The sequence below is a fragment of the Nycticebus coucang genome, chromosome 7 (genome assembly GCF_027406575.1).
Source record: "Nycticebus coucang isolate mNycCou1 chromosome 7, mNycCou1.pri, whole genome shotgun sequence".
NCBI classification, from domain to species: Eukaryota; Metazoa; Chordata; class Mammalia; order Primates; family Lorisidae; genus Nycticebus; species Nycticebus coucang.
Window position 1 is genome coordinate 55292325 of NC_069786.1, and position 27996 is coordinate 55320320.

General features: G+C 34.8%; 2 protein-coding genes across 8 annotated transcripts in view; one reads left to right on the forward strand and one right to left on the reverse strand.

The window, feature by feature from the left end:
• MARCHF7 (membrane associated ring-CH-type finger 7) overlaps window positions 1-23795 on the forward strand; it is a 54681-nt gene extending 30886 nt beyond the window's left edge. For 4 of the 6 annotated variants that reach the window (XM_053596511.1, XM_053596513.1, XM_053596510.1 and 1 more), the window contains 8 exons: window positions 213-402; window positions 2237-2404; window positions 4532-5636; window positions 9130-9299; window positions 15070-15179; window positions 17979-18092; window positions 19733-19781; window positions 22486-23795. In XM_053596511.1, coding sequence (XP_053452486.1) covers window positions 213-402; window positions 2237-2404; window positions 4532-5636; window positions 9130-9299; window positions 15070-15179; window positions 17979-18092; window positions 19733-19781; window positions 22486-22544 — 1965 coding nt within the window. In that variant the 3' untranslated portion in view covers window positions 22545-23795. Of the gene's footprint in view, window positions 1-212; window positions 403-1406; window positions 1428-2236; window positions 2405-4531; window positions 5637-9129; window positions 9300-15069; window positions 15203-17978; window positions 18093-19732; window positions 19782-22485 lie in introns of those variants that run through there. The other 2 variants (XM_053596514.1, XR_008381134.1) reach the window with 2 other exon arrangements.
• Window positions 23796-26724: 2929 nt separating this feature from the next.
• The window catches only part of LOC128589810 (CD302 antigen), a 190133-nt gene continuing 188861 nt past the window's right edge, over window positions 26725-27996 (reverse strand). For both annotated transcript variants that reach the window (XM_053596509.1, XM_053596508.1), the window contains one exon: window positions 26725-27751. In XM_053596509.1, the coding sequence (XP_053452484.1) occupies window positions 27549-27751 (203 nt within the window). In that variant the 3' untranslated portion in view covers window positions 26725-27548. The remainder of the gene's footprint in view (window positions 27752-27996) is intronic.

Below are 27996 nucleotides of genomic sequence, written 5' to 3' on the forward strand. Positions count from 1 at the left end.
TACTGAGCTATTTTTTAGAGACATGGTCTCGCTGTTGCTCAGGCTGGTCTCGAACGTGTGAACTCAAGCTGTCCACCTGCCTCAGCCTCCCAGAGTGGTAGGATTTACAGGTTTGAGGCACCACACCTGGCCTTTGTTAAATTTAATAACTGAGTGCAAGTATTTTGTTCCTTAAAACCATATTTTTTAACTTAAACCATATTTTTTAACAGTCTACATCAGCATCTGCATCACCATTTCAGTCTTCATGGTATAGTGAGTCTGAGATAACTCAGGGAGCACACTCAAGATCGCAGAACCAGCAAAGGGATCATGATTCAAAAAGACCTAAACTTTCTTGTACAAACTGTACTTCTACCTCAGCTGGGAGAAATATTGGAAATGGTTTAAGTGCAGTATCAGGTAAGAACTAAGTTCTGTAAGAGTAAATCTTATATGTATTTTGGAGAAAAGCCTTTTTTGCTAAATGTAACATGGTTGTTCTTAGGTTTGGGATTAAAAGCAAGTAGAATCTGTGTTAGGACAATAGATCAGAAATGGTAAAAGTGATGGGTGTTGTCCTTGTTATTACAGGAGATAAATTTTTAGAATTGTTAACTAAGAAAGCCAAATTTACTGATATGTATTACATGCTAAAAATACTGCCTAAGCCTATCTTTTAAAAATGAGGAACATAGGGCGGCGCCTGTTGCTTCGTCGGTAAGGCACCGGCTCCATATACCGAGGGTGGCGGGTTCAAACCCGGCCCGGCTGAACTGCAACCAAAAAATAGCTGGGCGTTGTGGCGGGCGCCTGTAGTCCCAGCTACTCGGGAGGCTGAGGCAAGGGAATCGCTTAAGCCCAGGAGTTGGAGGTTGCTGTGAGCTGTGTGATGCCACGGCACTCTACCGAGGGCCATAAAGTGAAACTCTGTCTCTACCAAAAAAAAAAAAAAAAATGATGAACATTGTGGTATATAATATTTATTTTCAGAAAATATGGAAACTCTTCAGTTAAAAAAAAAATAGTTGATGATATTCTACTGAGAGTTCCATGCAAGGAATTAGCAAGTCACAATTCTAGCCCTGTAACTAGTTGAATGGGATTGGGCAAATTACTTAGCCACTCTAGGATTTAGACCGTCTATTCATTAAGCTTTATGTTGGTATTTTGTATTCAGAGACACATATTTCTTGCACAGATTGAAAAGTTTTTTTGTTGAAAGGGCAAGAGGCTTCTTTCTCACTTACAGTCCTCTTGAAGTGAGATGTTAGCTGATCATTTTAAGGGGAGACAAAATTTATGATAACACAGTTGGAGGGAAAATTCTTAAAATGCTTCTGTATTATTAATTGAATTAGTGTAAGCGATTCCTTTCTATTTTGATAGGCAGGACCGCCATGGGAAAGACACTGCCCATCTGAAGGATATTAAGAGTAGTGTGATGGGTAAGAGCAGACTGACTTTAACTTTGTAGACAAACCACTGTGCCAGAGATATTTTTGTTCTCTTCTACTATGTAGAAGAGGAATTATTAAGGCTGACCTTAACTTTGTAGACGGTTTTGTAGACAGACCACTGTGCCAGAGATATTTTTGTTCTCTTCTATGTGCAAAGAGGAATTATTAAGGCTATTGGGACTAGGTAAGGAAGAATAAAAATTTCAAGGTAAATAGGGGAAAAGAAATTTGATACTTAATTTTTAATTTACTTTTAAATGAAATCATATCTAATAAAATTTAGATAATTGTGACAAAACTTCAATTCTTAGAATAAAGAATGAAACAAATGTGGTATATTTCTGATAAAATTGTATTATAACCCACAATACAGTATCTTCCATTTCAACATGGCTTTCATTTTGGCGATTCTTTAAGAACACTTTCATTGACTTTTTGTGAAATTCTGCATCTTTGGCAAGATTTACATTTTTGTTTTGTAATCAGTTTACAGTATGATTTGACTATCAGTATGTTCATACTGTATAGTCAAATGTTAGGAAAAGTGACTCAGACATTGACATCATGTATGGGGGTAGATTTTAATGTTAAGCATAAAAGAAAAAGTAGGACGTAATTTATAAACAATTAGTTCATTAGTGAATAATTTAATGTTTTGCTGAATTTTGCTGCTGATTGCAACTGTGTAACTGGGATTCTTACAATAAATAACAGTAATTCCTCTCTGTATTATTGAAAACTTATATCAAAAACCTTGAAAGCTGTCTCTGAATTAGAACTTATTCAATTATTTTAAGATTCTTCTTGGAGGCATAATCAAGTTCCCAGATCTTCATCAGTGGTACTTGGATCATTTGGAACGGACTTATTGAGAGAGAGGAGAGATTTGGAGAGGAGAACGGATTCCTCCATTAGTAATCTTATGGATTATAGTCACCGAAGTGGTGATTTCACAACTTCATCATGTATGTATAAACTACGCTAAGTATAGCTAATCTACTATTCCACTTTCCCCTTTATGTATATCACTAAAATAACAGCACAAAGGAATAAATGAAGTGGTGAATCTTATGCCCATAGGAAGATTTCAGACTAGCTTGATTTATCTTCAGGTGCCGTATTTATTGTTTTGCTTTAAAAATATAAAATATACATTGGCTCGTTGAGCAGCTAGGGCCCCAGCCACATACACTGGAGCTGGCATGTTCGAATCCAGCCCAAGCCCACCAAACAATAATGACAACTACAACTTTAAAAATAGCTGGGCATTGTGACGGACGCCTGTAGTCCCAGCTACTTGGGTGGCAGGCAGGAGAACCGCTTAAGCCCAAGAGTTTGAGGTTGCTGTGAGCTGTGATGCCACATTACCCTACCCAGGGTGACAGCTTGATTCTGTCTCAAATAAATAAATAAAATAAAATATATATATGAGTATCCAGATTCTATCTGCCCTTAAATTTTTTTACTTGGATTTTTACTTTTTAAGAATATATGTTATAAAGTAACATACTAAATCTTAAAGACTCAAATAAAATTTGTCCCATAATATATATAGTTTAATAAGTACTATTTAAATCCTGAAGTAACTAAAGGTTGAAATCACCATTTAAAGGCAGAGTTTAGAATGACTTTAGTATAACATGAGGTGCCTTTATTTTCATTAAATCAACAAAGATTCTATTATAGCCTTAAACTTTCAAAAATAAAACTATCAGACTAACAGAAGGAAAAAAGTGCTAATTGAAGTTGACAAGTATAGCAGGCAGGCCTTCTGAAGGTAATGAGTTATCTAGCTTGATAACAGGAAGTTGCAGATTGAACTCCTTGTTCTATTCTTCCTTCTTTCTCACTTCTCTGTTTGTCTTAGAAAATACATGCATATAAGTACACACACACACATAGATGTAGAGTTTGATTTAGAAGAAAACACATTTTGTTTTTAAAGGGTTAGATTACTGTTATTGGGACAGGAGTTAGCTTTATTTAAGAACATTTTTTTCATTTGCTTGGATGGAGAAGCTTTAGTCGGCAGAACCTAATACCCTTTAGATTTGGGGGTATAAAAGTACAGGACAGAAAAACAAACACAGTCCCTGACAGTTTTTCCTTCCATAAAACTCCAAGCATTAGCATAGTAGTAATCCAGTTCTTATACAGGTGTATGAATGAGTATTCTTCACAAAGGAATCATGTAGTGTTTGTCATCTCATTTGAAGATTCAAACCATCAGTAAAGGTTTTTTTTTTTTTAAGTACAGATTTCAGAGCCCTATTCTGATTCATAGTTCCCAGCCAGTATTTAAAAGCAAAGGTATGTTTTGAGTCATAAGAACCACTGCTATTCACTTGAAAGAAAAGATGAAAGGTTGGAATTTTTAGCTATTAGGTTGTGTAATAAGGTTAAAAATGACTTTTATACTTAAAACACAGAGTCTGGGAAACCTCCAAAATAGTTTCCCTATGATGATTTTGCTTTTAATAGTTTTGAGAGTCATTTACATTGTGTTATTTGGCCTATTTAAAATATTGTGTCATTTTAGGTTGCTAGCTATTCTCCTACCATATCAATTAATTTTTGATGAGTAAGTTACCTTCATCAACTGTTTGTGTTTTCATAAGCTCATAATACATTTCTTTTGTATTTGTAATATGACTTAACACACCACTACTAGATTTTACCAAAAGGAATATAAAGAGAAACATGTTTGTGTTTTTCTTATACTAATCATTAAGATCTATAGTTATAGGGTGGCGGGTTTGAACCTGGCCCTGGCCAAACTGCAACAAAAAAATAGCTGGGTGTTGTGGCGGGCACCTGTAGTCCTAGCTACTCGGGAGGCTGAGGCAAGAGAATCTCCTAGGCCCAGGAGTTGGAGTTTGCTGTGAGCTGTGACGTCAAGGCACTCTACTGAGGGCAATAAAGTGAGACTGTCTCAAAAAAAAAAAAAAAAAAATAAAGATCTGTAGTTACAATATAGCTGTATTCAGTTTAAGTACAGTGTTTCGTTTTGGCAGTGATTAGTAGTGCAAGTTTTAATAAAATGATGAAATTACTTCGTGTAATTGGTTACACTTCCTTCTTTTCAAAAACAGATGTTCAAGACAGAGTTCCTTCTTCATATTCACAGGGAGCAAGACCAAAAGATAACTCACTGAGCACTTTACAATTGAATACATCATCCACAAATCACCATTTGCCTTCTGAACATCAGACCATACCAAGTTCTAGGGACTCTGGCAGAAATTCTTTAAGATCAAATTTTTCTTCAAGAGAATCAGAATCTCCTCGAAGCAGTACACAGCCTGGATTGTCTTATGTTTCTAGTAGAGATGAAACTCCAACCATAAGCAATTCAGAAAGGGTTGTTTCATCTCAAAGATCATTTCAAGAATCTTCTGACAATGAAGGTAGGCGGACAACCAGGAGATTGCTGTCACGGATAGCTTCTAGCATGTCATCTACTTTTTTTCCACGAAGATCTAGTCAGGATTCCTTGAATACAAGATCATTGAGTTCTGAAAATTCTTACATTTCTCCAAGAATCTTGACAGCTTCACAGTCTCGTAGTAATGCAGCATCAACTACTGAAATTCCCGATAATAGGCCATCTGAAGCTTCTCAGGGATTTCGGCTTCTTAGGCGAAGATGGGGTTTGTCATCTCTTAGCCAAAATCATAGCTCTGAGTCAGATTCAGAAAATTTTAACCAAGAATCTGAAGGTAGAAATACAGGACCATGGTTATCTTCCTCATTTAGAAATAGGTGCACACCTCTGTTTTCTAGAAGGAGGCGAGAGGGAAGAGATGAATCTTCGAGGATACCTACCTCTGATATACCAACTAGATCTCACATTTTTAGAAGAGAACCAAATGAAGTGGTTCACTTGGAAGCACAGAGTGATCCTCTTGGAGCGGCTGCCAACCGGCCACAAGTATCTGCACAGTCGAGCAGTGCCACGAGAAGTGGCTCCACATCAGATTCAGCTCAAGGTGGAAGAAATGCAGGAATAACAGGGATTCTTCCTGGTTCCTTATTCCGATTTGCAGTCCCTCCAGCACTAGGAACTAATTTGACCGACAATGTCATGATCACTGTAGATATTATTCCTTCAGGTTGGAATTCATCTGATGGAAAAAGTGATAAAACTAAAAGTGCATCTTCAAGAGATCCAGAAAGACTGCAGAAAATAAAAGAGAGGTAAGTTTAAATACCTGTATCGAGTCTGTGAAATAAGGATACACTACAGAAAGAACTTATTTCTAAATTGAGAAGCCCTAAATTGGCTTCTCATAAAATTGATATCTGAAAGTTCTTAACATTTGCATTCAGTAAAATGCTACTGCCACATAGGTAAATAAATGTGAATTAATAATAGAGGCTAGGCACTAGGGATGTGAATTGCACCAAAATATGAAGGTTATTTTTTTTTTAAAACCAGTTTAGGATACGGATACATGTGATGAGCTCAGCGCCTATAGCATAGTGGTTACTGCGCCTGCCACATGCATGGGGCTGGCTGGTTCAAACCCAGCCCTGTCCTGCTAAGCAACAGTGACAACTGCAACACAAAAATAGCCAGGCATTGTGGCAGGCGCCTGTGGTACCAGCTACTTGCTGTGAGCTGCGACGCCATGGCACTCTACCAAGGGCGACATAGTAAGACAGAGTCTCAAAAAAAAAAAGAAAAATCTTTTTTAAATTTTAAGATATTTACTCTATTTTTGTCCTAGAATTTACTTTTTTTTTTTTTTTTTAACGGTTTCTGTTTATTGTTGCAACAATGCTCTCTGTCTACTTTCTTTCTTTTCTTTTTTTATTGTCGGGGATTCATTGAGGGTGCAAGAAACCAGGTTATACTGATTGCATTTGTTAGGTAAAGTCCCTCTTAACAATCATGTCTTGCCCCCAAAAGGTGTGGCACACACCAAGGTCCCACCCCTCTCCCTCCTACCCTCTCTCTGCTCTTCCTTTCCCCACCCCTCCCTCCTTAGAAAGAAAAATCTTAATCACTTACCCTGCTCTTTGGTAGAGTGCCTAAATGTCATTGGTAAGAAGAACCAAGTATTCATGAATTACTAATAAATCTGTTCGAGCCTTTACTAAAATGATTTATTTACCATTTATTTCTATTCTTCGCCTTATATCCTTTTTTGGAATAAAATAAAATTTTTATTAATTTTGTCATCTTAGTCTAGTTATTCAGTATTAATATAGTTTTTATGGTAAAGTAGGATAGAGTGGTACATAAAAAATACACATGTAGGAAGAAAAGTTGTACTTTAGTGGTTTTTTTCATAAAGGCATAGTACACTACAGCTATAGGGAAGCATAGTTGTTACTGTAGAAGTTTTTGTTTGTTTTTTATTTTGGTACTTTAACGAGAAAATACTTTTCAACTCTAAGAAAGGAAGCCTTGCACATTTTCTGAGATGTTTGGCATGGGGCTGTCATTTTAGATTTTACCATGTGGCCATTATCTTCCTGTTTTTAAACTTTTTAACATTACCAGGGTAGAGTAAATCTCTTGGAAAAACACCAAGTTTTTTCTTTCTTGTAGGAAGAGATTTACTCTACCCTGGTAATGTTAGCTTTAATGTTTGCTTATTATAGCAAATTCTCTGTTGCAAGCCATCTGCTAAGGAATGCAATTAACTATTACATTTTTTGTCCTCAAGATTTAGTTGAGTGTAATAATGTAAGCCAGAGGGCAAAGCAATTGTTTAGTGATCTTCTGAGAGAAAAAAATTGAGCCAGCACCATTCTTTATGGTTAATTTAAAAAGCAGCATTTGTTGGTTATTTTGCCAGGGGCGGGGGGAGAGGGTGAGATAGAGAGCTTGTGTTCCTTTATTGTATCTTGCCTCATACATGAAGATTTAACACATTTATATTTAAATTTTTTCAGAATATAAAAGCTTTAATTTACATTAGAGGGGAAATAGCAGGGGAAGAGGTGAGAGAGAAGAGGAAGAGAGCAGGCAGTGGCATCCCAAAGAATGGAAGAATGGTAGCCAGGACATTTTACATTTAAACTAATAAGATATATAAAAAATGTGAATATACTGAGAGGTTATGGCATAGAACCGAGGTGAGGGTCTGCAAGAAAGGAGAAGAGGCCAGTCCAGGGACAAGGAAAGACTTCAATAGAGGGGAAAACCAGAATGGAGACTGACCAGGTGTCAGCTTAGCTCTCACACAGTTGGAAAAGGTTTTTATTAGCCTTATCAGTATAGTTGGAATGGGGCAGTTGAGTCCAGAGTACCCCATGGGTTTCTTCTGTAGTATGGGTCAGGATTATGGGTAGGGTATATCCCAGGGTATTGCTAGTTTCTCACCTGATTTTCTAAAATGTCTGCACTCCTGTCAGGGTTATGAGTATTCCTTTCCCACATCTATCAAGTAAAAACTTGTTGAAAAAAGTTAAAGATAAAACATAAATAAATACCATGTTTTCAGCCTTTCAAAATACTTATGCTTGAGACCCTGTCTCTTATTAAGCCAAGGGATAAAAGTCACATTGCAGTTGTCTGTCCATCTCTTTTCACAAATCTTTTTTTTTTTTGTAGAGACAGAGTTTTACTTTATCGCCCTCGGTAGAGTGCTGTGGTGTCACACAGCTCACAGAAACCTCCAACTCCTGGGCTTAGGCAATTCTCCTGCCTCAGCCTCCCGAGTAGCTGGGACTACAGGCGCCCACTACAACGCCCGGCTATTTTTTTTTTGTTGTTGCAGTTTGGCTGGGGCCGGGTTTGAACCTGCCACCCTTGGTATATGGGGCCGGCGCCCTGCTCACTGAGCCACAGGCGCCGCCCTCACAAATCTTTAAGTTCATTTAGGAATCCATATAATCCAGGTTGTATTTCAGTGACAGTTCACTCAATATTACCAATTTACACAGTACCTCTTTCATGTCAGCAGTGGACTAAAACAATAGAAATTTTAACAATTACTTTGCTTATTATGTAACACTATTCTGCATTTAAATTAAGTAGTACATGATGATGATTGCCTATTAAATAGAGGAAGGAGGTTAATGGAAATTTTTCCACATTTTAAAAGCCTACCCTTATAGAAATTAGGATGATTTAGTAAAATTGCTGGGGGTAGGAGAGTGGAGAATTTTTAAATCTACATTTCAGTTTTTTACTGTGATAGGGTACAAAGTGTCAGTTTAAACATGTGGTTCTGATAACACATAAATGAGAAAACCATAAGCCAATATGTATTTAATTTGTCAAAGTAGTCTTGAGATTTTGAAGGAGATAAGGGACAAAAGTGAAAAGGTTAAGTACGTGGTTGGAATTGATCAGTCTGGGATATTGCAGAGTACTTTCAAAGCAATTGTGAAAAATACGGATCTTAAACTAAGCCTACCACAGATAATTTTTTAAATCATTTCAAGGTAAGTAATAAGCTATTCTGTTTTATTTACCTTTAAAAGACTTATAATTTGGGGGGGATTTGCATCCCCCTACTGACATCAAAAAAAATTTATAATTTTTATTCTCAGTGAAATGGTTTTTCATGGTTACTGTTTATTATTAATGTTTTGTTGTTTGTTACTGTTTGCTTTTTTTTTTTACTCAGAGAAAGAAATAGTAAAAAAGATACTGTTTGTGATGTATGACTGGAAATGATCAACCAGGATGAGTTATGATAGCTCTGTTTGGGAAATGTGCCTTCTTTTCCAGCCTCCTTTTAGAGGACTCTGAAGAAGAAGAAGGTGACTTATGTAGAATTTGTCAGATGGCAGCTGCATCATCATCTAATTTGCTAATAGAGCCATGCAAGTGCACAGGAAGTTTGCAGTATGTCCACCAAGAGTGCATGAAAAAGTGGTTACAGGCCAAAATTAACTCTGGTAAGATTTACTCTTTTGTGTATTTTATTTACAAAATTTTCCAAGAGATGCATGTATGTTTACATTTTAGTGAACAGATTTATAATCTACTGATTATTTAGACTCTTTCAAAGTATTAATTATTGAAGTCTGAACAAAAACATTAGTTTTATTTCATACATTTAATTTGTAATAATGTTTCTTATATTTTAGTTTCAAACTAATTCATAAGACTTTTTGAAGTAATACACTCATCATTTTGAAATAATGCACTCATCATTTACCAGCTATGCATCCCTGAGAAAGATTGTTTCTAATGGTCTTGTGTCACTTAGCAAATTAGATTTCTTGTGTTTATTGAGTGCCTGTAATGGAGCCAGGCACAATTCCAGACGTGGGTTACATAGTGGTAAACAAGATTGACAAGGCACCTGCTTTTGTGTTAGTGGTATTGGGTGTTAAGTAAATGCCTTTTTGAGGTGAGAACGTTTAAATTTAGAGCTGAGCTATTAAAGAAAGAGAGGCAGAGCATCTTAGCAGAGAAAACAGCTACAACAAAGACTTTTGAGATGGGAATTGACTTTGGTGTATTTGAGAAGCTGAATGATAATAGTATGAGTAGTGTAGAATTAATGTTTTAGATGCAGGGTGATACAGTTGAAATGAAAAAGATGAGCAAAGGCTGGGTCATGCAGTACTTTAATTTTTTTTTATCTTTGGTATTGTTTTTAAACTTAAAATTTTTAATCACAGGCACATAATAGTTGTGTATATTTATTTATAGAGTACATGAGATGTTTTGATAATAGGTATACACAGTGTATAAATATCAATCAGGGTAATTGGGGTCATGCAAGACTGGTAAAGCAAAGACCCGAAGCTTAGATTTTTACCTAGGTATGATGGGAAACCCCTGAAAGATAGGGAAAGGAAATGATCTTATTTATATTTGGCATTCTGTGATGGATTTTAGGGTAATAACAGTGGCTACAGGAAGACCAACCAGGAGTCTATTAAAGTAGCACTTGCTGGAGTTGGTGGTGGCCAACATATAGTAGTGGTGTTGGTGATGATAGAAATGGATAGAATCTGGTGTATTTTGGAGGTGGGTTCTGTAAGACTTACTATGGATTGGATGTGATAGAATGAAGAATAAATAAAAAATAATGGAAGCTGTTATTTCTGCTTGAAGTAATAAGTGAATGGTGATGCCTTTTCCTGAATTAAAGGAAGATAGAAAGGCAATCAAGCATTCTGTTTTGGACATACAGTTGAACTGCTTATTAGATAACCATGTGGAAATGTGAAGTAGGCAGGTAGTTAGACAAGCCTGGCATTTTAGGAAAAACACTGAACGGTACAGTTTTGGGACTTAATAGCACATAAGTAACATTTGAAGCTTTGGGATTAAATAAGGTCACCTGGGAAAAGAGCAAATGTCAAAGAATCAGGCACAGGACTGAGCCCTGGGTCAAATGTTGAATGACAAGAGTAGAGAAGGAGTTTGAGGAGTCTGGTAGTCCCTTCAGTCTGGTAGGCAGAAAGCAAAAATGTGCTGTGCAAGCCAAAAGAAAAAAAGTGTTTTATGGGAGTATGATCAATCCTGTGCTGCTGTGAGCTCAAGTGAGATGAGAACAAAGAAATGACATTTGGTTTGATAGCAAGGAATGTCCTTGCTGGCTTTGGTCTTTGTGCAGTATTAAGTCCTAAGCCTGATTGGACTGGACTACGAAGAGAAAAAAAAATAGCAGTATAGACTCATCTTCAACAAATTTGCTGTTGAGGAAATTAGAAATATGGGGCAGGAATTAGAATTATATGGAGTCACAGGAAATGTTTTGGTTTATTTTGAATAGGTAATTTTAGGACATTTTTTCCTTTGAGAGATCAGTGGAGAGAAAAGACAATTACAAAAAGGAGAAAAAGGAGAATGGATCCAGAGCACAAGTTAAGAGATTTTAACTTTTGAAAGGCCTATTAATAGGAGAAAGGATATTTTGTCTCCACAAGAGATGGAGAAATGATTATTGATCAGTTTATTGTTTTGGTGGGAAGATTCATGACTTCCTGTATAATTGTTTCTATTATCTTAGAGAGTTATGGTTGTTAGCCAATTAGGAAACAGGTTAAGAAGTTTTGAAGTACGAGTAAAATAATATAAGGATGCGTAGTAGGATTTCCAGATGGTATTATAGCTATAAAATAACTTAAATTGAGACACATGTACTGCATTTCTTAAAAAGCAATTTTCAAATACTTGGATATGGACATAGATAAGAGTTCAATTATGTTGAGTCTTTTGCCAGACAGATATGATGAGAGTTAAGGGTATCTGTAAGGACATAATTGTGGTTACATATGAAGTGCTTACCATAATTCTTGGCCCTTAGTAAAAGCTCAGAAATGTTAGCTTTTACCATAATGAAGAACAGCTTGACACAACTTCTAATAATGTTGGCAGTTGGATTGTTGAGTGTGGAGAAAAACAGATTAATATCGTTTATTAAGAACATTGGCATTTTGAAATTAGACAAGGCTAGATTAGCGTATTGGCTCCAATGCTTACCTGACTATGTAGGCTCTTGAATGTATTACTTAACATTGGTTCTCAACCTTAGTTACTGATTAAAATCACTCATTCATGTTATTTAAAATAAAGATATTTCAGATCTACTCCTAAAGATTCTTAGATAGAACTTAAATAGAACTCAGGTTGGGCCTCAGTTCCATCATGAATAAAATTGAGTAATGCTACAGAGTTGTTGTGAATGTCCAAAGAGATAACATTTGTAGTTACACACGCTACTACTGAGACATGGTACATACTTGATAACAGGTGAGTTATTTTTATGAAGTTATAATAAGTACTTTTTAAGATGTGATTAACTGAATATATAGATCTCAACATCTGAACCTTCCTAATAAATATTTAAACAGCTACTATATATATGGATTTTTAAACTCTAAAGTTTATGTGAGCTTTATTCATATGAAGATGAATTTCAAAGTCATACAAGTTCAGGCAGATACAGTCGGCGCTCCTTGAATGAGGAACCCTGATTAAGGAATATAGGGGTAAATAGGTTGCTCCCAACTGTATGACCTTTTTTGATGACATTGGGTATTACATTGTACCATAGAAGAGAAAAGGCCCTAAGGTATAACAGAATTGTATTAAATAATCTCTAAGATTCATATTTTAGAATTATACTTTTCCTGTTTCTAAATCAAGAATAGTTTTATGAAATGTCTAATAAAGCCTTTTAAAACGTCTTTTTCATTTTTTCTTCCATCAGGTCATACAGAAGGCTTATCCTAAATTTAGTTCATTGTAACAACGTTAATTTTTATAATTCAGTGCTAACATCTTCTTGTATGCTAGACTCCAGAACCAGAAAAATAGGCCCAGTGCAGTGGCTCAGTCCTGTAATTGTAGCACTCTGAGAGGCTGAAGTGGAAGGGTTCCTTGAGTCCAGGAATTGAAGACCAGCCTGAGCAAGAGTGAGACCTGGTCTCTTAAAAAAAAAAAAAAAAAAAGCAAGGCGCATAGTGGTATATTTGTAGTCCCAGCTGCTTGAGGCTGAGGCCAGGAGGATTGCTCGAGCCAGAGTTTGAGTTTGCAGTGAGTTGTGATGACAAAACTGTAATCTGGGTAACAGAGCTGAGACCCTGTCTCTAAAGCAAAACAAGACAAAACAAAAACACTGGGTTTTTATTCTTTTACTTGAAATATAGTAAAACCTTGATGTGACTTGACTATCACTGATTTTGAGGTAACACAGGCAACATAACTTCTCCAGGTTAGCATTCACTTTCCTTTTAGCTTTAGCTGTTTTCTAAAAATTTGCATGTGTTAATACTGCTGTAAGAGTTCTGTGAGCTGGTTGAAGACAGGAGCTACTACTTTTTTCCTGAAACTCCAGAACCTCTGGTTATTGTTTAGCATGTAATAGCCATTCAACAAATACAGAAGTTAGTTGAACTGAAATTAAACCCATAACTCTGTTACATAATTTAATCTTTAGGACATTTTTTAGTTTGAAGTCTTATCTCCATATAAACACAGGAAAGGGACGGAAAGCTTCATTTTTGTTTTTTTGTTTTGTTTTGTTTTAGACAGTCTTACTTTATCGCCCTTAGAGTGCTGCGGCATCACAGCTCACAGCACTCCCCTAAGGGCTTCGGCGATTCTCTTGCCTCCACCTCCCGAGTAGCTGGGACTACAGGCACCCGCCACAACACCTGGCTATTTTTTTGGTTGCAGTTTGGCTGGGGCTGGGTTCAAACCCACCACCCTTGGTATATGGGGCCTGGTGCCCTACCCACTGAGCCACAGGTACTGCCCCGGAAATCTTCATTTTTTTCTTTTTCTTTTTTTGTTTTTGGAAATGTTCATTTTTAATTAGGCAAGGCTACTAGCTACTAAATTGGAACCTAAGCTTAGGAATAATCAAATGTTAAATGCACATGGAATAGATAGTTTTTTTCTGTTTCCTTTTTAAATGAATTATGGTAAAATAGATGTAATACAATTTGTCATTTTGACCATTTTCAAGTATATAATTCAGTAGCATTTAGTATATTTAGAGTGTTGTGCAGTCATCAATACTATATCCCAAACTCTCATCATTCTTCACAAAAACTATGTATACCCATTAAGTGTTGACTCCCAACTCCTTCCTCCCTCCAACCCTGGTAACTTCTTATCTATTTTTTTGTCTATGAATTTGTTCTAGATTTTTCATAAGTAAGTTGAATCAACAAATATTTGTCCTTTTTAAATCATTTTTTTATTATATCGTAACTTTGTATATTGATGCATTTATGGGGTTCAGTGTACTGCTTTGATATACAATGTGAAATGCTTACATTGAATTAAGTAACACATCCATCACAGTTATACTCATTTCTTAATAGTTTTGAAATGTACCATTGTGTCATGCATATTACGTGAGGTCAACAAATTATGGTATATGTACACCATGGCATACTATGCAGCCATAAAAAGGTGGAGACTTCATGCCTTTTATGTTCACTGAGGTGGAGCTGGAACATACTCTTCTTAGTAAAAGTATCTCAAGAATGGGGAAAAAAGTATCCAATGTCCTCGATACTACTGTGAAATCAATATATAATCACCTATACATTCATATGAATGGCAAAACATAACTATTTGTCCTTTTGTATCTGCCTTGTTTCACTTAGCATGTTTTCAGGGTTCATCTATGTTATAGAGTGTGTCAGGACTGAACTCCTTTTGTGGCTGAGAGAAGCTGTTCTTATTTAGACAATGATGGCTCCCTTTTTTCCCCTTCTAGGCAGTATGGTAGGCACATTCCTTGGATTCCAGTAGATCTTATGTATACGCTGTAATATCAAAATATTGGCCTTGGTATGTAACTAATTGTTTGGAATGTTATATCATTTAGTTTTCATGGCATCATGCCAAGATATTTAAGGCGGTAATAGGAAGTACAGATAACATTCCGTTGCACCTATCAACTTTTGAGGATCAAGGATGTATGAATGAATATCTGGGAGATAAAAACAGCAAGATCTAAATAATGAGTGGAGGCTTAAATATTGTAGGGCAGGATCTGACATGCACATTGAGTATTATGGATTCTTATTCTAGGGGACATGATTGGTTTCCTGCAGCAATGCAGTGTTTTTTTCCTCTTCTCCAAACCTTTTAAGATTTTTTTTTTTTTTTTAGCTTAAAACTTATGAGGAAAAATGTTTTGTGAAGGCATTGTAAAGTTAAGCTTTACTTGTAATTTAATTTTGCCAGGTTCTTCATTAGAGGCTGTAACCACCTGTGAACTCTGTAAAGAGAAGTTGCAGCTTAACCTGGAGGATTTTGATATTCATGAACTGCATAGAGCTCATGCAAATGAACAAGTTAGTATATTTTGCCTAATTTGGTAAGTGTCTATTCTACGCTTAAAGGACAGCTCTTGAAGAAAAGGTTAAATCATGGTCAGAAACTCTACATTAAAATAATATATTCTTAGCATAAGTTCTGTTACACATTGTTTTATAATTTAATAATTTTTCTTTATCTTTTGCTTTACTTTTTGTAAGTGAAAGATAGTCAAGTCACGGGTTTTAGATTGATTCAGGTAAAATTTATGCTTCCTAAATAAAAGTGAAAATAATTAAGCAGGTGGTCCCAACGGAGACAGTCCATCCAGCCTTACTTCCCCAGTGCTGTAAGTTTTTGAGATATTCAAATGATAGTTAGAATAAAGCATTCAAATTCTCTCCCCCACTCCCTTTTCTCAACTGAAGGAAAATTTAGGATGAGGAGGAAAGATAAGGAGATTTACAAGAGTGATTCTAGAATCAAAATATTCACGTGTGGTTAGCATATTTGTTATAAAAAGTTATGATAGAAAGGAAATGCATGAAATGCTTAAAAACCACTTTTTAAATAAAGGAGTAATTTTTTTTACTATTGAGTGAAGTTAACAAAACATAAAAGCCATTTTAAAGTGAACAATTCAGTGATAATACATTCACTATGTTGTACAACCATCTCTTTTTAGTTCCAAAACATTTTCATCACTCCGAAAGAAAATTCTGTACTCTTTTAAGTATTTACTCTCCATTTCATCCTTCTCCCAGTGCCTGGCAGCCACCAGTCTATATTCTGTCTTACTGACTTACCTATTCTAGGTATTTCAAATAAATGGAATCAAACTGTATGTGACATTTTTCTTAACAGCCTTTATTTTTAAGATGTGGTAATAATGGATATTCTCTGAAAATCTGATTAAAACTATGTACACTGCTTAGAAAATAAAGACACATAGCAGGCCTAAGGGAAAAAAAGTAAGAAAACACAGACACAAATTTTTGTGTCTAATTTAAGGGATTCCCAGATCCTTTGAAGTTAATTGCTTAGATCCAGATTAAGAATCCCTGATGTAAGAAATGAAATATCGGGCAGTTGATATAGCTTAGGTGCTACTCTAATTAATCAATTATATTTTATTCTCTAATGAGCTATTTGTTTTAAAGGAATACCACTTCCTTCAAGGAAATATCTTAAATCCCCAGGAACGTCTCTATAGAGAGCTGAGCATTGGTATTTTAAAGAGCAAAGAATAAGGAAAGGTGGAATAATGTGGAAATATATATGTGTGTATGTATATATATGTACATGTATGTATATATAGTATAAATATACATACACACACCAGTGTGTGTATGTGTATATACTTCTCAAAATGGGAGTAGATTTCAAAAGGATTGTCTTCTCTTGCCATCTTCCTTTCCTGGATGTTCCATCATGTTTCTTAAAGGCAGTTCTTTGGTTTTTCAATTCAGCCAGGAATGTCTTATTGTTCTCCAAGCATTTTAATGACTAACATTGTTAAATAATTTGAAGTGTCAGGAAATGTTAGGTGAAGTCATCACACAAAACAATGACAATCATGATAAAGCTTCTTGGCTTTAACTTGTTTGTTTTGTATGAATAATGGATTCTACTGGCTTGACTCCTACCCTCATTGTTTTCAAGTGATTAGTTTAATAGTCCATCTTTCTCTTTATCCAGTGGTTTCAGCTTTTCCAAGGTGATAACCACTTAAAATATTTCAATGTTTTCTGAATATATCACTTCCATTTAAGTTAAAAATATGCAAGGTAAGGCTGTTACCATAGCACTTTGGGAGGCCAAGGCAGGAGGATTGCTTAAGGCAGAGAATTCAAGATCAGCCTGAGGAAGTGCAAGACCACAAACAGTAAGTCAGCTGAGTGAGTGCTTAGTCCCAACTACTCTGGAGGCTGAGAGAGAGGGAGGCTGAGGCAAGAAGAATGTTGGAGCTCTCAGGAGTTTGAGGTGGCAGTGAGCTATGCTGATGCCACTGTACTCCAGCTCAGGCAACAGAGAGAGATTCTGTGTCCCTCTTCCCCAAATGAAAATAATTATTAACTTAAGAATTTTTTGAAACATTTAAGAGATTAATTTCAAATTTCTTGAATACTCAGTAGAATAGGATAACCAGTTACTCCCTTAAGTTGATACTAAGAACATCCAATTCTTTTTAGATGAGTTAATTTCTCAAAAAGCGGAATTTATAAGGAGTTCATTAGGTGTGAAAATGACAAGACCTGTTACCTTTTTAATAATACTGTTGTATTCATGACATTTGTTTATAGTTTCAAAAAAGGGGGGACAGTTGGGACCAAAGAACACTGTTTTTACTATTTATAATTTCTGTGTGAGTGATACATATTCTTTTATTACTGTTACTTAAGTTCATTGTATTACAAAGAAAAAACTTCAGGTATCAGGATAGGTTTTAGGAATGGTAGTATATTGGTTTAGATATAGATATAATGATATGTTTAAATAAATACCATTTGACCTTTATAGAAAACTAGAGCATTAATTCTATCAAATGATTTAAAAGTTCCATTTTTACATAAATCGTCACACAAAGGAAAGACTACATGAGAATATACAGGATATTTCCACCTATTTGGACTCATTAAAAGGCATTAGTAACATTTTATGAAATTATAAAGGACAGAACAGTCTTTTAATTTTTGTTTTCATTGTATCCCTAACTGGGAACTGGATATGAGTACATTCCCTATAGTTTTTCAATGTACTGTGAATATGGATCTTGATTCTACTAATTTTTTATTCTCCATATTTTTCCTTTTCTTCTGTTTGCTTCCCTATCAAAGGCTGAGTATGAGTTTATCAGCTCTGGTCTCTACCTAGTTGTATTATTGCACTTGTGTGAACAAAGCTTTTCTGATATGATGGGAAATACAAATGAACCAAGTACACGTGTCCGAGTAAGTAATATTGGAGTGGGGGAGAGGAGGGAGAAGGGTATGATACAGCAAGTTTTTGCCTTGGAAAGCATATTGTTTTGTATGTTCACATACTATTTCCTTTGGGATGCTCTTATTTTAAAATGTTTCTTATAAAAATAAAGATGCTGTAGATTTCATGAAAATTGCTATCTTCTACAACAAGCAGACTGATTTTCTCATAAAGCTATTTTAGAGAAAGAAGTAATTTTCTAGCTCTTGAAGGTAATTGGAATATATTTCAGTGAAAAACAAGAACGGAAATAGAATTGGAAACATCAAGGGAAAATGGCCTTTTTAATTTAAAAAACAAAAAAAAAGAAACCTCAATATTATAACTTATAAGCCTAAAATTGAACTCCAAAAACCAAAAGAGCGTGGAAAATTAACTTCACTGTTTTTTTTTATTAACTATTTTGTAAAAGATTACCAGTGTACTAAATTTTAAGTGTTCATATCACAAACTCTTTAAGGTATGGACTATTAGGTGTTTACTATGTACACTGTTAACCATATAATACAATATTTGGGCTATGTTTTTGTTAGATATTTGTAAGTAAATGATGCTGTTTGCCTCAGCATACCAGAGGAAACTTTATGGTCTGCTGTCTTGGCCATTTTGTGTAGCAGGGTTAAAGGGTGGGTGGGTGGGTGGGTGTGTGGGTGTGTGTGTGTGTGGGTGTGTGTATCTTTAACTGCAGCATTTGGAACACTTCATATCTTGAATGTGTTCATAAATATATCCTTTGCTTTTTATATAATGTTCACTTTGATAAAGATTTAGTGGAGTTCATATTAATGTGTAATGTTTTTATTTTGAAAATTATCAAATAACTGCAATTAAATGTATATGATACTCCTTCTAAATTACTAAAATATTTTTCTGTGTTTTATTATCACATGGATATTATTCCATTGACCCAGTTCACAGAGTATTATTGTTGCAAGTAAAGAGAACAAACAGCATTTGCATTTGAGCCATTACTAAGTACTTTAGAAATCATAAGCCATTAACTTCAGTTGATGCTATGAAATTATTTCTAAAAGGGTATCTTAACTCTTCAGAGTGAATTAAAGCATATAAGGTCTTTTGAATTCATGTGTTTGTGAAAGTTAATATTAAGAATTTCTAAAGTATTGGATCACTTCAAAAGTGAAAGTCATTTTTAGGATTTTTTTTAAATTTTAGAACTAAAGATACACTTCTAAAACTATCAAATTTAGAAAGGAAAATAGAGATTTGGGGGAGGATTTTTGTTTTAAGTTGACCACTAAAACTAAATTCATTTGGGTCCAAATTACGAGTTCTCTGGATTTTTCTCCCTTCCATTTCATAATTTTTTTAAGTGTTGTACAAGAAGACAGACTAATGGATAAAATTATTTTGTTGTATCTGCTCCTGATTTCAAGAAACTGGTTTCTACATGATTAATAATGCTTATATAAAACATTTTAAAATAATACCCTTAAACTTGTAATTTTTGATGTGGGGGGAGATAGACCCCTATTTAAAGGTTTAAATTGATGTTTGACTTTTTAAATAGAAATGAATCTCCTATACTGACTCTTTAGATCCATTTGCAACATTTAAACTACTGTATTTCTTTCTGCATTGTTTCTAGTTTATTAACCTTGCAAGAACTCTTCAGGCACATATGGAAGATCTCGAAAGTAGGTGGAATTTCCCCTCCCCAGATTTACTGAATTTACTTTTGCAAATTAAACCCACAGAACAAAACCTTAAGTATATACTCTTTTGTACCAAATCAAAACTTCCTATACAAGCTTAATAATACCAAAGTGATTGATTTAGGAAACACGGGAAATAAGTTAAAGAAGGATATAATTTTAACCACCAGCATTTTACTTTATGTTAAATAAAAATTTATTTTTGATCACTTTGATATCACTTGTAATCAGAAAGAAAGCATGAATCTTAAGTACTAATCAAACTGCATTTCTTAATGTTAGAGGTTTTTTTCTTTTGGTAAGAAATTGTATTTGTTATTCAGCTTCGGTAGATCATAAAAGGTTTTCCCTAGGCTTATATATGGTTTCAGGCTAATAGGGGAATAGAGTGCTGATTCTGTGTCCATTAACAGAACACAGAGAGGGTTTTTTGCTTGTTGTTCAGGTCCTCCTTAAGAAGTTGCCAGCTCTGCCAGCAGCTCTAGTCTCTTAAGATGACATTCCATAATGAGGTCTTGTGCCCTAGCTTTGTGCAGGCACTGAAATGCCCAAATCTTTATAACCGTCTGCACAACCTACCGTTTTCTCAAAGTCCTATAACTTCATAGCAAGTGGGCACAGGTATTGGTGGCTCTAGAACAGTTGTGGGTACCCGGGATGACCCCCCCATTTAACCCCTACCTATTGTACTTTTTTACCCAAAGCAAAAAGCTTCTCATTCCAATAAACTCTTTGAAGTGTTTTTTAATTGTATATATCTCCAATTGATTACTTTCTATGCTCATCTTCAAAATACTTGGGAGTATCTGAAGTATGGATTACATTTTACCATTTAAGCTCAGCATCCTTTGAAGTAAGATATAAGTCCTCATAAGAACATTTTAATTCCTTAAATATTCTGGGGCGCCTGTAGCTCAGTGGGTAGGGTGCTGGCCCCATATACGGAGGATGGCGGGTTCAAACCCAGCCCCCTCCAAACTGCACCCAAAAAATAGCTGGGCGTTGTGGCAGGCACCTGTAGTCCCAGCTTCTTAGGAGGCTGAGGCAAGAGAATCCCCTAAGCCCAGGAGTTGTAGGTTGCTGTGAGCCGTGATGATATAGCACTCTACAGAGGGTGATAAAGTAAGACTCTGTCTCAAAAAAAAAAAATCCTTGAATATTCTAAGGTAGATTTCTTTAAAGTCTGTACTAGTTTTAAGTTTTTAAAAGACTTGAGGTAAAAACGAGACCACATTTTCAGTTTTAATTAGTGTATGTGTGATATTAAAGGAGTTAGAGGGAATTTATGTGGTGTAAAAATTTTTCCCCTTCATGCTTTATCTTATGTTGCCTAATACAAAGATCTCTGCTTTTTTTGTTATTTTGAAAATTATAATAATTTATCCAATATGATAGTAATTTGTTTCAGTGCACATTTCCCCCAGATTTTTTGTTTTTTAAAAACATTTTAATTTAGAATTTAGCTGAACAGCAATGTCTACTCCCAGTAGGTGAGAGGAATATAAAATGGAGGTGAAATATATAAACTCATTTGAGCATGAAAGACACGGTGCTGTAAATTAAAACCTGAGTACTAGAGTATTAATACATTCTGAAATTGGTTTTGACTGAGTTTTCCTCTTGTGGCATTAACCAAATAGAAAATACAAGAAGTTCCCTATAAAAGCTATTTTTTTTTAGTTTGATATTTCTCCATGATATAGCATAGAACTTACTGATAGAGTTTATATCAGTCATGAGCTAGGTATATGCTTGATATAATTTATTAAGTATACATGTTATTTATAATTGTTGCATACTTTTTCTGTGCTTTGATTTAGGTTTATTCCATTTGCAGGATGCTCTTAAATTGTCCAGTATTAATACAAGAAGAGATTCCGTTAAACCTTTCTGCCCTTGATATTAGCAGAGAGACGTTGGTTAGACATTAATGAGCTTTCATTTTCCTTCACATGCAAAGCATTTCACAGAATTCATAATTCTATGCTTTATCCTTCCTAAAGACATTCCAGGATGTTTTTATTTCTTGAGCCACTAATGATTCTTCAATAAATTGAAGACAGAAATGTTTCAAAAGTGATTATTTCTGACAGTGTGGAGACATGGAATTAATCTCAACAGGTTTTCACTAAGTCCAATTAACTTAGGCTGTGTCTATATAAAGCTTTTTGATGTAATAGAGCTTTATCTTGGCATTGTATAGACATAGCTTTGATGTAAATTGCAAGAACACCCATAACCTATTATTCTATGTACATTTTTTTTTTTTTTCCATTTTCATCGGATGCATCAAACATGCAGCGGTAATAAGCCAGATTCTACTCAGGTGTGTGAGAGCACTTGCCTTAAATTCACTTTTTTCTCTAGTGTGTATATCATTGGCTACTGTGAACACAGATTGATCACAAACATTTTAGAAGACACTGTTAAGCCACATTTTTAAACATTTTCATTTTTTAAAAACTGTTTAATATCACAAAAAATAACGGGGGCGGGGGCATTATGGATGAGTATCACCCATGGTCAAACCACCCTAACCCTGTCATGATAACTTATCATTGTGCTCAAACAGTATACTAAATTGGGGTTTTTGTTTTACAAGTCATTGCTGTTCTGGCTTCATACTTACACCTCCAATTCTTATCACCCTTAAAATCATCTTGATCATCCTGTTTTCTTTCAACAGCTTCAGAGGATGATTCTGAAGATGATGGAGACCATAACAGAACATTTGATACTGCCTAACTTCATATAAGACAAATGGATGATCTGTGAACAAGTGTTTATTAAAACTGGCAATTAAGTATGAATCAGTTTTTGTGGGGAAATGCCTATTGAATACATTGACTGTCTGATACATAAAATGAATATATACATACACATACATGCATGTATATATATATATTCATTCGAAGTGTTGCTGAATTAAGATTCTACTGCTGGACCTTTTAACATGGCTGGCAAATCTGACATTTATAAACTGATAATCAAAAGTATTTTTCTTCTAGGTGAGTGGGAAAGTATTACCCTTGTTTTAAATATCTGAGCAATGCCCATGAACGTTTTTGTGTTCTGATTACTGTAGTCATATTTATGAAAAAATGTTCATGTCTTAGTCTCTTAGTGGGACCCCAAATATGCTTTGGAAATAAAATGCCAAACGGCACTTAATTATTTTTCCTTTTAAAATGCCTTAAGTTGTAGTCTCATTTGGATAATCATTTGTTGCCAGTGTTTAAAAATAAAAGAATGGGGAGGTTATGAAGCGTGTTTATTATATGTATAAAGTTTCCACATTTAATTTAGATTCTAAATTCACCCAGCAATAAAACGTAATTTTTAAAAATGTATACAAATATAAAGTATATAAATGATGGGTAAGTTTTTGTATTGATTTGCAAAATGCAGATTATATTTGATAGGCCAACGTATGTAGATATTCCTTTTGGGAATATTATAGCTGAAATTACATCAGAATTGCCAGTCAAGTGCTATTTGGTTAAAAAACAATTACTGCAATCTTAAGTTGATGGAGTATTTTTAAATCCCATGTTCAAAATTTAAAACACTGGTTTTCAATGTGTTTTTTAGTGTTGTCATTTCTTTATAGATAAATATTATATAAATAACCTGTTTGGATCTTGGTCGTTTTTAACTGTTCCTTGGTAATTCTGAGCATTTGTTTGGTGACTTAATATTTTTCACAAACTTCAAAGAACAGATTATTCACTATGAATGGGTGTACACTGTGGTCATGAGTTGTGTATACTTCATAATACTGTAATTTTTCCTCTGTCAGCACCTTTGGGGTACACTTTAAAACACCTTCAGGTGGCTTTAGGTTGAAGTGTTTGATGTTATGGCAACAAACTAATTTTTCAGAACCCAAACAGAAACCATGTAATTTCTGAAATGGGAATAATTTGCCCATTCAAGTCAGTTTGTTGATCTTATGTAAAACATTGGTGTGAAATAAAGTGCATACTGATTGATTTATTTTATAGTTTGAATGTTTCATTTTAAATTGGTGCTCAAAGACTTCAAACCTTATAACCACAAATTTTACTAAAATCAAATCCCATCTCATATAAAAGCTTCTAAAATATTTGCTCAAACCTTGACTCTTATCTTTGTATTGTCTTTCTTAAAGCAAAAATAACAAATTTAAGGATACTAGTTTCAATATATACTATAGGTCCTTAGGGATGTTTTGAATTTGAAATACATACTTTTTAATAAAATTCACTATGACAATTAAATGTCTCCTGCTTAACCTATAAAATTTTATTTAAAATTTTTAAATGGGGGCGGCGCCTGTGGCTCAGTGAGTAGGGCGCCGGCCCCATATGCCGAGGGTGGTGGGTTCAAACCCAGCCCCGGCCAAACTGCAACAACAACAACAAAAAAAAAAAAAAATAGCCGGGCGTTATGGTGGGCGCCTGTAGTCCCAGCTGCTCGGGAGGCTGAGGCAAGAGAATCGCGTAAGCCCAAGAGTGAGAGGTTTCTGTGAGCCATGTGACGCCACGGCACTCTACCCGAGGGTGGTACAGTGAGACTCTTGTCTCTACAAAAAAAAAAATTTTTTTTAAATGGTACAAAACCTTTCATCAGTGTGCATATAATTTATACATAGTTTTGTCATTAAATGATAAATGACAGTGGTAGCATTGGCTTGAGCTTTATAGTATTCTTACAATTCCCAAGTACCACTTACTATTTAAATATTCTCATATTAAGTTCTGATTATTGTACAAATGTGACAGTAAAGGAGTGAGAAATAGATGTTATCAATGGCTATCACTTATAAACACTGAACAAAATTTATGTAAAGAGACTGCTAAGTACAAAGAATGCAGATTCCCAAGAAAAGTAGTTGAGCAGGGTATAGTTGTTCGTTCTTGTGTTTCCAGCACTTTGGAGAGCCAAGGTGGAAGGATTGCTTGAGCCCAGGAGTTTGAGACTAACCTGGGCGACATAGCAAGACCTGATTTCTACAGAAAATACAAGAAAAAGGTAGTTGAAAATGTTATTCTCTCTACCTGCCAAAAATTATTAATAGTTAGAACTAAGGTGTTGAAGAAAGCAGTTTCTACATCATAAATGCTGTAAACAAACTTGCCTATATGATACAATTATCTATTTACCAATGAATAAAAAGGGTCTGCTATAGATGTTCTGATAATGTATTTTTTTACTTTTTATTTATTTTTGAGACCGAGTCTCACTATGTCGCCTTCAATAGAGTGCTATGGCGTCCCAGCTCACAGCAACCTCAAACTCTTGGGCTTAAGGGATTCTCTTGCCTCAGCCTCCCAAGGCTTTTTGTTGTTGTAGTTGTCGTTGTTTAGCAGGCCCGGGCCAGGTTCTAACCCATCAGCCCTGGAGCATGTGGCTGGTGCCCTAACCAGTGAGCTACAGGTGCTGAGCTAGATGTTCTGATATGTAATGAAAATTTAAATTTATACATTTAAAATTCATTACCAGAGGCCTCTAGACCTGTTGAAATTCAATTAACTCAACCTTGAAAATTAAATCACAGTTAAAAACAGCTATTTTGGGAGAGCAATAGGTAGAAATTGCCGAAATGTACACAAAATTATTTGTATGGGAGTGTCAAGTAGAAAAGCACATTGATTAAAGAGCAACACTGTCCGGTAATACTTTTTCTTAATGGAAATGTTCTGTAATGTACATTGACCAGTATGATGGCCACCAGCTGCATGTGATTTGAGTACTCAACAGTGTGGCTAACTTACCTGAGGAATTGAATTCCAAACTACCCGTGTTTAATTTTAATTTACTTAAATAGCCACATGTGGCTAGAGGCTAAGTAGACATTATAGTTCTAAAGATTTGAGAGTTTTAGGGAAGTGGTAAGATTGCTTTTAATTCTTAATAGAGTGGTATAATTTGGATAGGAAGAACAGAAGGAATTCCAAGCCAATGTTCACTATGAGCAGTATCAATAGCCTATCAGTAATAAACATCTTAATCACTATTCAAAACCTCAGCATAATCATGTAACACAGCTACTGTAACACTTTTAGAACTACATTGCCACACTGTTGATAGTTTTCCGTCACTTTATAGTCATTTGTGTTTCTTTAACAAAAGTGTCAATTGTTGTGAAGGGTATTTTTGATTCATGGCATTCAGTGAAAAACAGCACAAGCTGGGGCTTTGTTGCCATTAGTCAAGCTAGAGAAACAGCGTATCCCCTTAAGGTAATTCCTCATGTGAAACTAAATGTAGAATATAAATGTCTTAACACAATAACTAAGAAAATGCCAGGAAGGCTATGTTAACCAGTGTGATGAAAATATGTCAAATAGTCTATAAAACCAGTGCATGGTGCCCATGGGGGAAAAAAAAATAGATAATTCCTCGTAAGGTAATTGATGGCGTGTGGGTTCAGGAGAGAGATTATGTTAATGCTTTCAGGTTTCTAAATATAGTCTAATATATAGTCTAAATATAGTATACAGACGTGGGCCAAATTATGTTGTTTCAGTCATTGATAAACCATAGATGACAGTGAAAATTACCATATTTTTATTATACCTTTTCTATGTTTAGATGTACAAATACCATTGTGTTAAAACTGCTTCTAGTATTCAGTAGTAGTCACATGCTGTACAGATTTGTAGCCTAGCGTATAGTAGGCTATACCATTTAGGTTTGTAAGAGTACACTCTGTTGACGAGAAAACATTGCCTACAGATGCATTTCTCTGAATATATTACCATCATTAAGGTGATGCATGACTGTGTATCCATGTGAATCTTACACATTCCTTCTTTTCTAATATTCTTTTTGCTGTGAATACTGAAGAAAATCGTTCATTGCAGCTTTTCTCTAATTTCATTTTTTACCTCCCAAATAATTTTCACCTGTCTTAAAAATGTACAATGAGTGTAACGAAATCTGTCAGTTGTCATCACTGCATTTGTACTTTGTATTTTTGGGGGTTTTTTCATGTTATTTATTGAAGGAAAACAATTTCTAAATCTTGGGAAATTTATAAATCCCTTTTATAGGAAAAGATAAGGTGTCAAGAGAGAAATCCTTAAAGGGGCACCATTATAATAAATGCTCATTGCCAGCTCTCTCCATGCCTTCCTGTACATGGTTATAATTCTTTTGTTTCAAAACATTATAAACTTTTAGTAAAATTCTAATCATTTGTGACTAGTGCTTGTGGTTCAAAATGTCTAAAAGTAATGAAACAAATTACGTGGCATATGGGGTGTAAAATTTTTTTCTAAATCATAGGGGAAGATACACAAAACTCCAGAGGGAAGCATCTGCTAATATAACCAGTATTAAGAATATTTAAATGTATGAGATCCATTTAAGAATCGGGCTTATTCCCTATTTATTTATACCAATAAACGTAACTAAAGTAATTCAACTAAATGGAAGGGAAAAATAGAGCACGTGACACAAGTAGGCTGGGTTTTTATTTTTATCTCCTTGGGCTTTAACCTTTACTACGTTCAAAAGAAAGGCTCTATTTGCTGAGGTTGTAAAAACCTCTAAATTACATATGTAATTCCTTTTCTAAAATCTGTTTTTGTACAATGAAGTTATACAATTAATCTATTACAGGTTAATTTTTGTTATAAGTGATAAGGACTGAAATTAGGAATACCATAAAAACTATAATTTCAATGTCAAGTTTTACATTAAAATACTGCTCTGGAATCACTGTCAAGACATTTGATGTCTTAGTCTGAGAACACCAAAAATTTACTCAAGTTGAACAGTGTATTCATTTTCTTCTGTAGCTACCAAAATGCAGTCATCATCATGAGGTGATTGGGGTGCAGTTGAAAAAACTGTGGTGAAACCAAAATCAGAATTTCTTTTATACAGGAACCAAATGATTGCTCCCAAAACTGTCAAAACTACAGTGATAGCAATCACCAAAGCTGATATTAAAATGTAGTTATCTGAAAAGGAAAAGACAAAAGAATATATGGGGGATTAGGATATGCAAGTTGCTGGTATTATATTTTAGGGACATAACTGTAGTTTAATCATGTAAATATTTCTCTATATTGACAATTTCCCACATATAAGAAAAACAATTATAGGTCTATTATAAGGATTTGTTTCTTAATTTGAAAAATAGCTATACTTCAAAATTTCATTAAGGTCTCCACTCTACTAAATCTTAAAATAGAAATCACCCAAG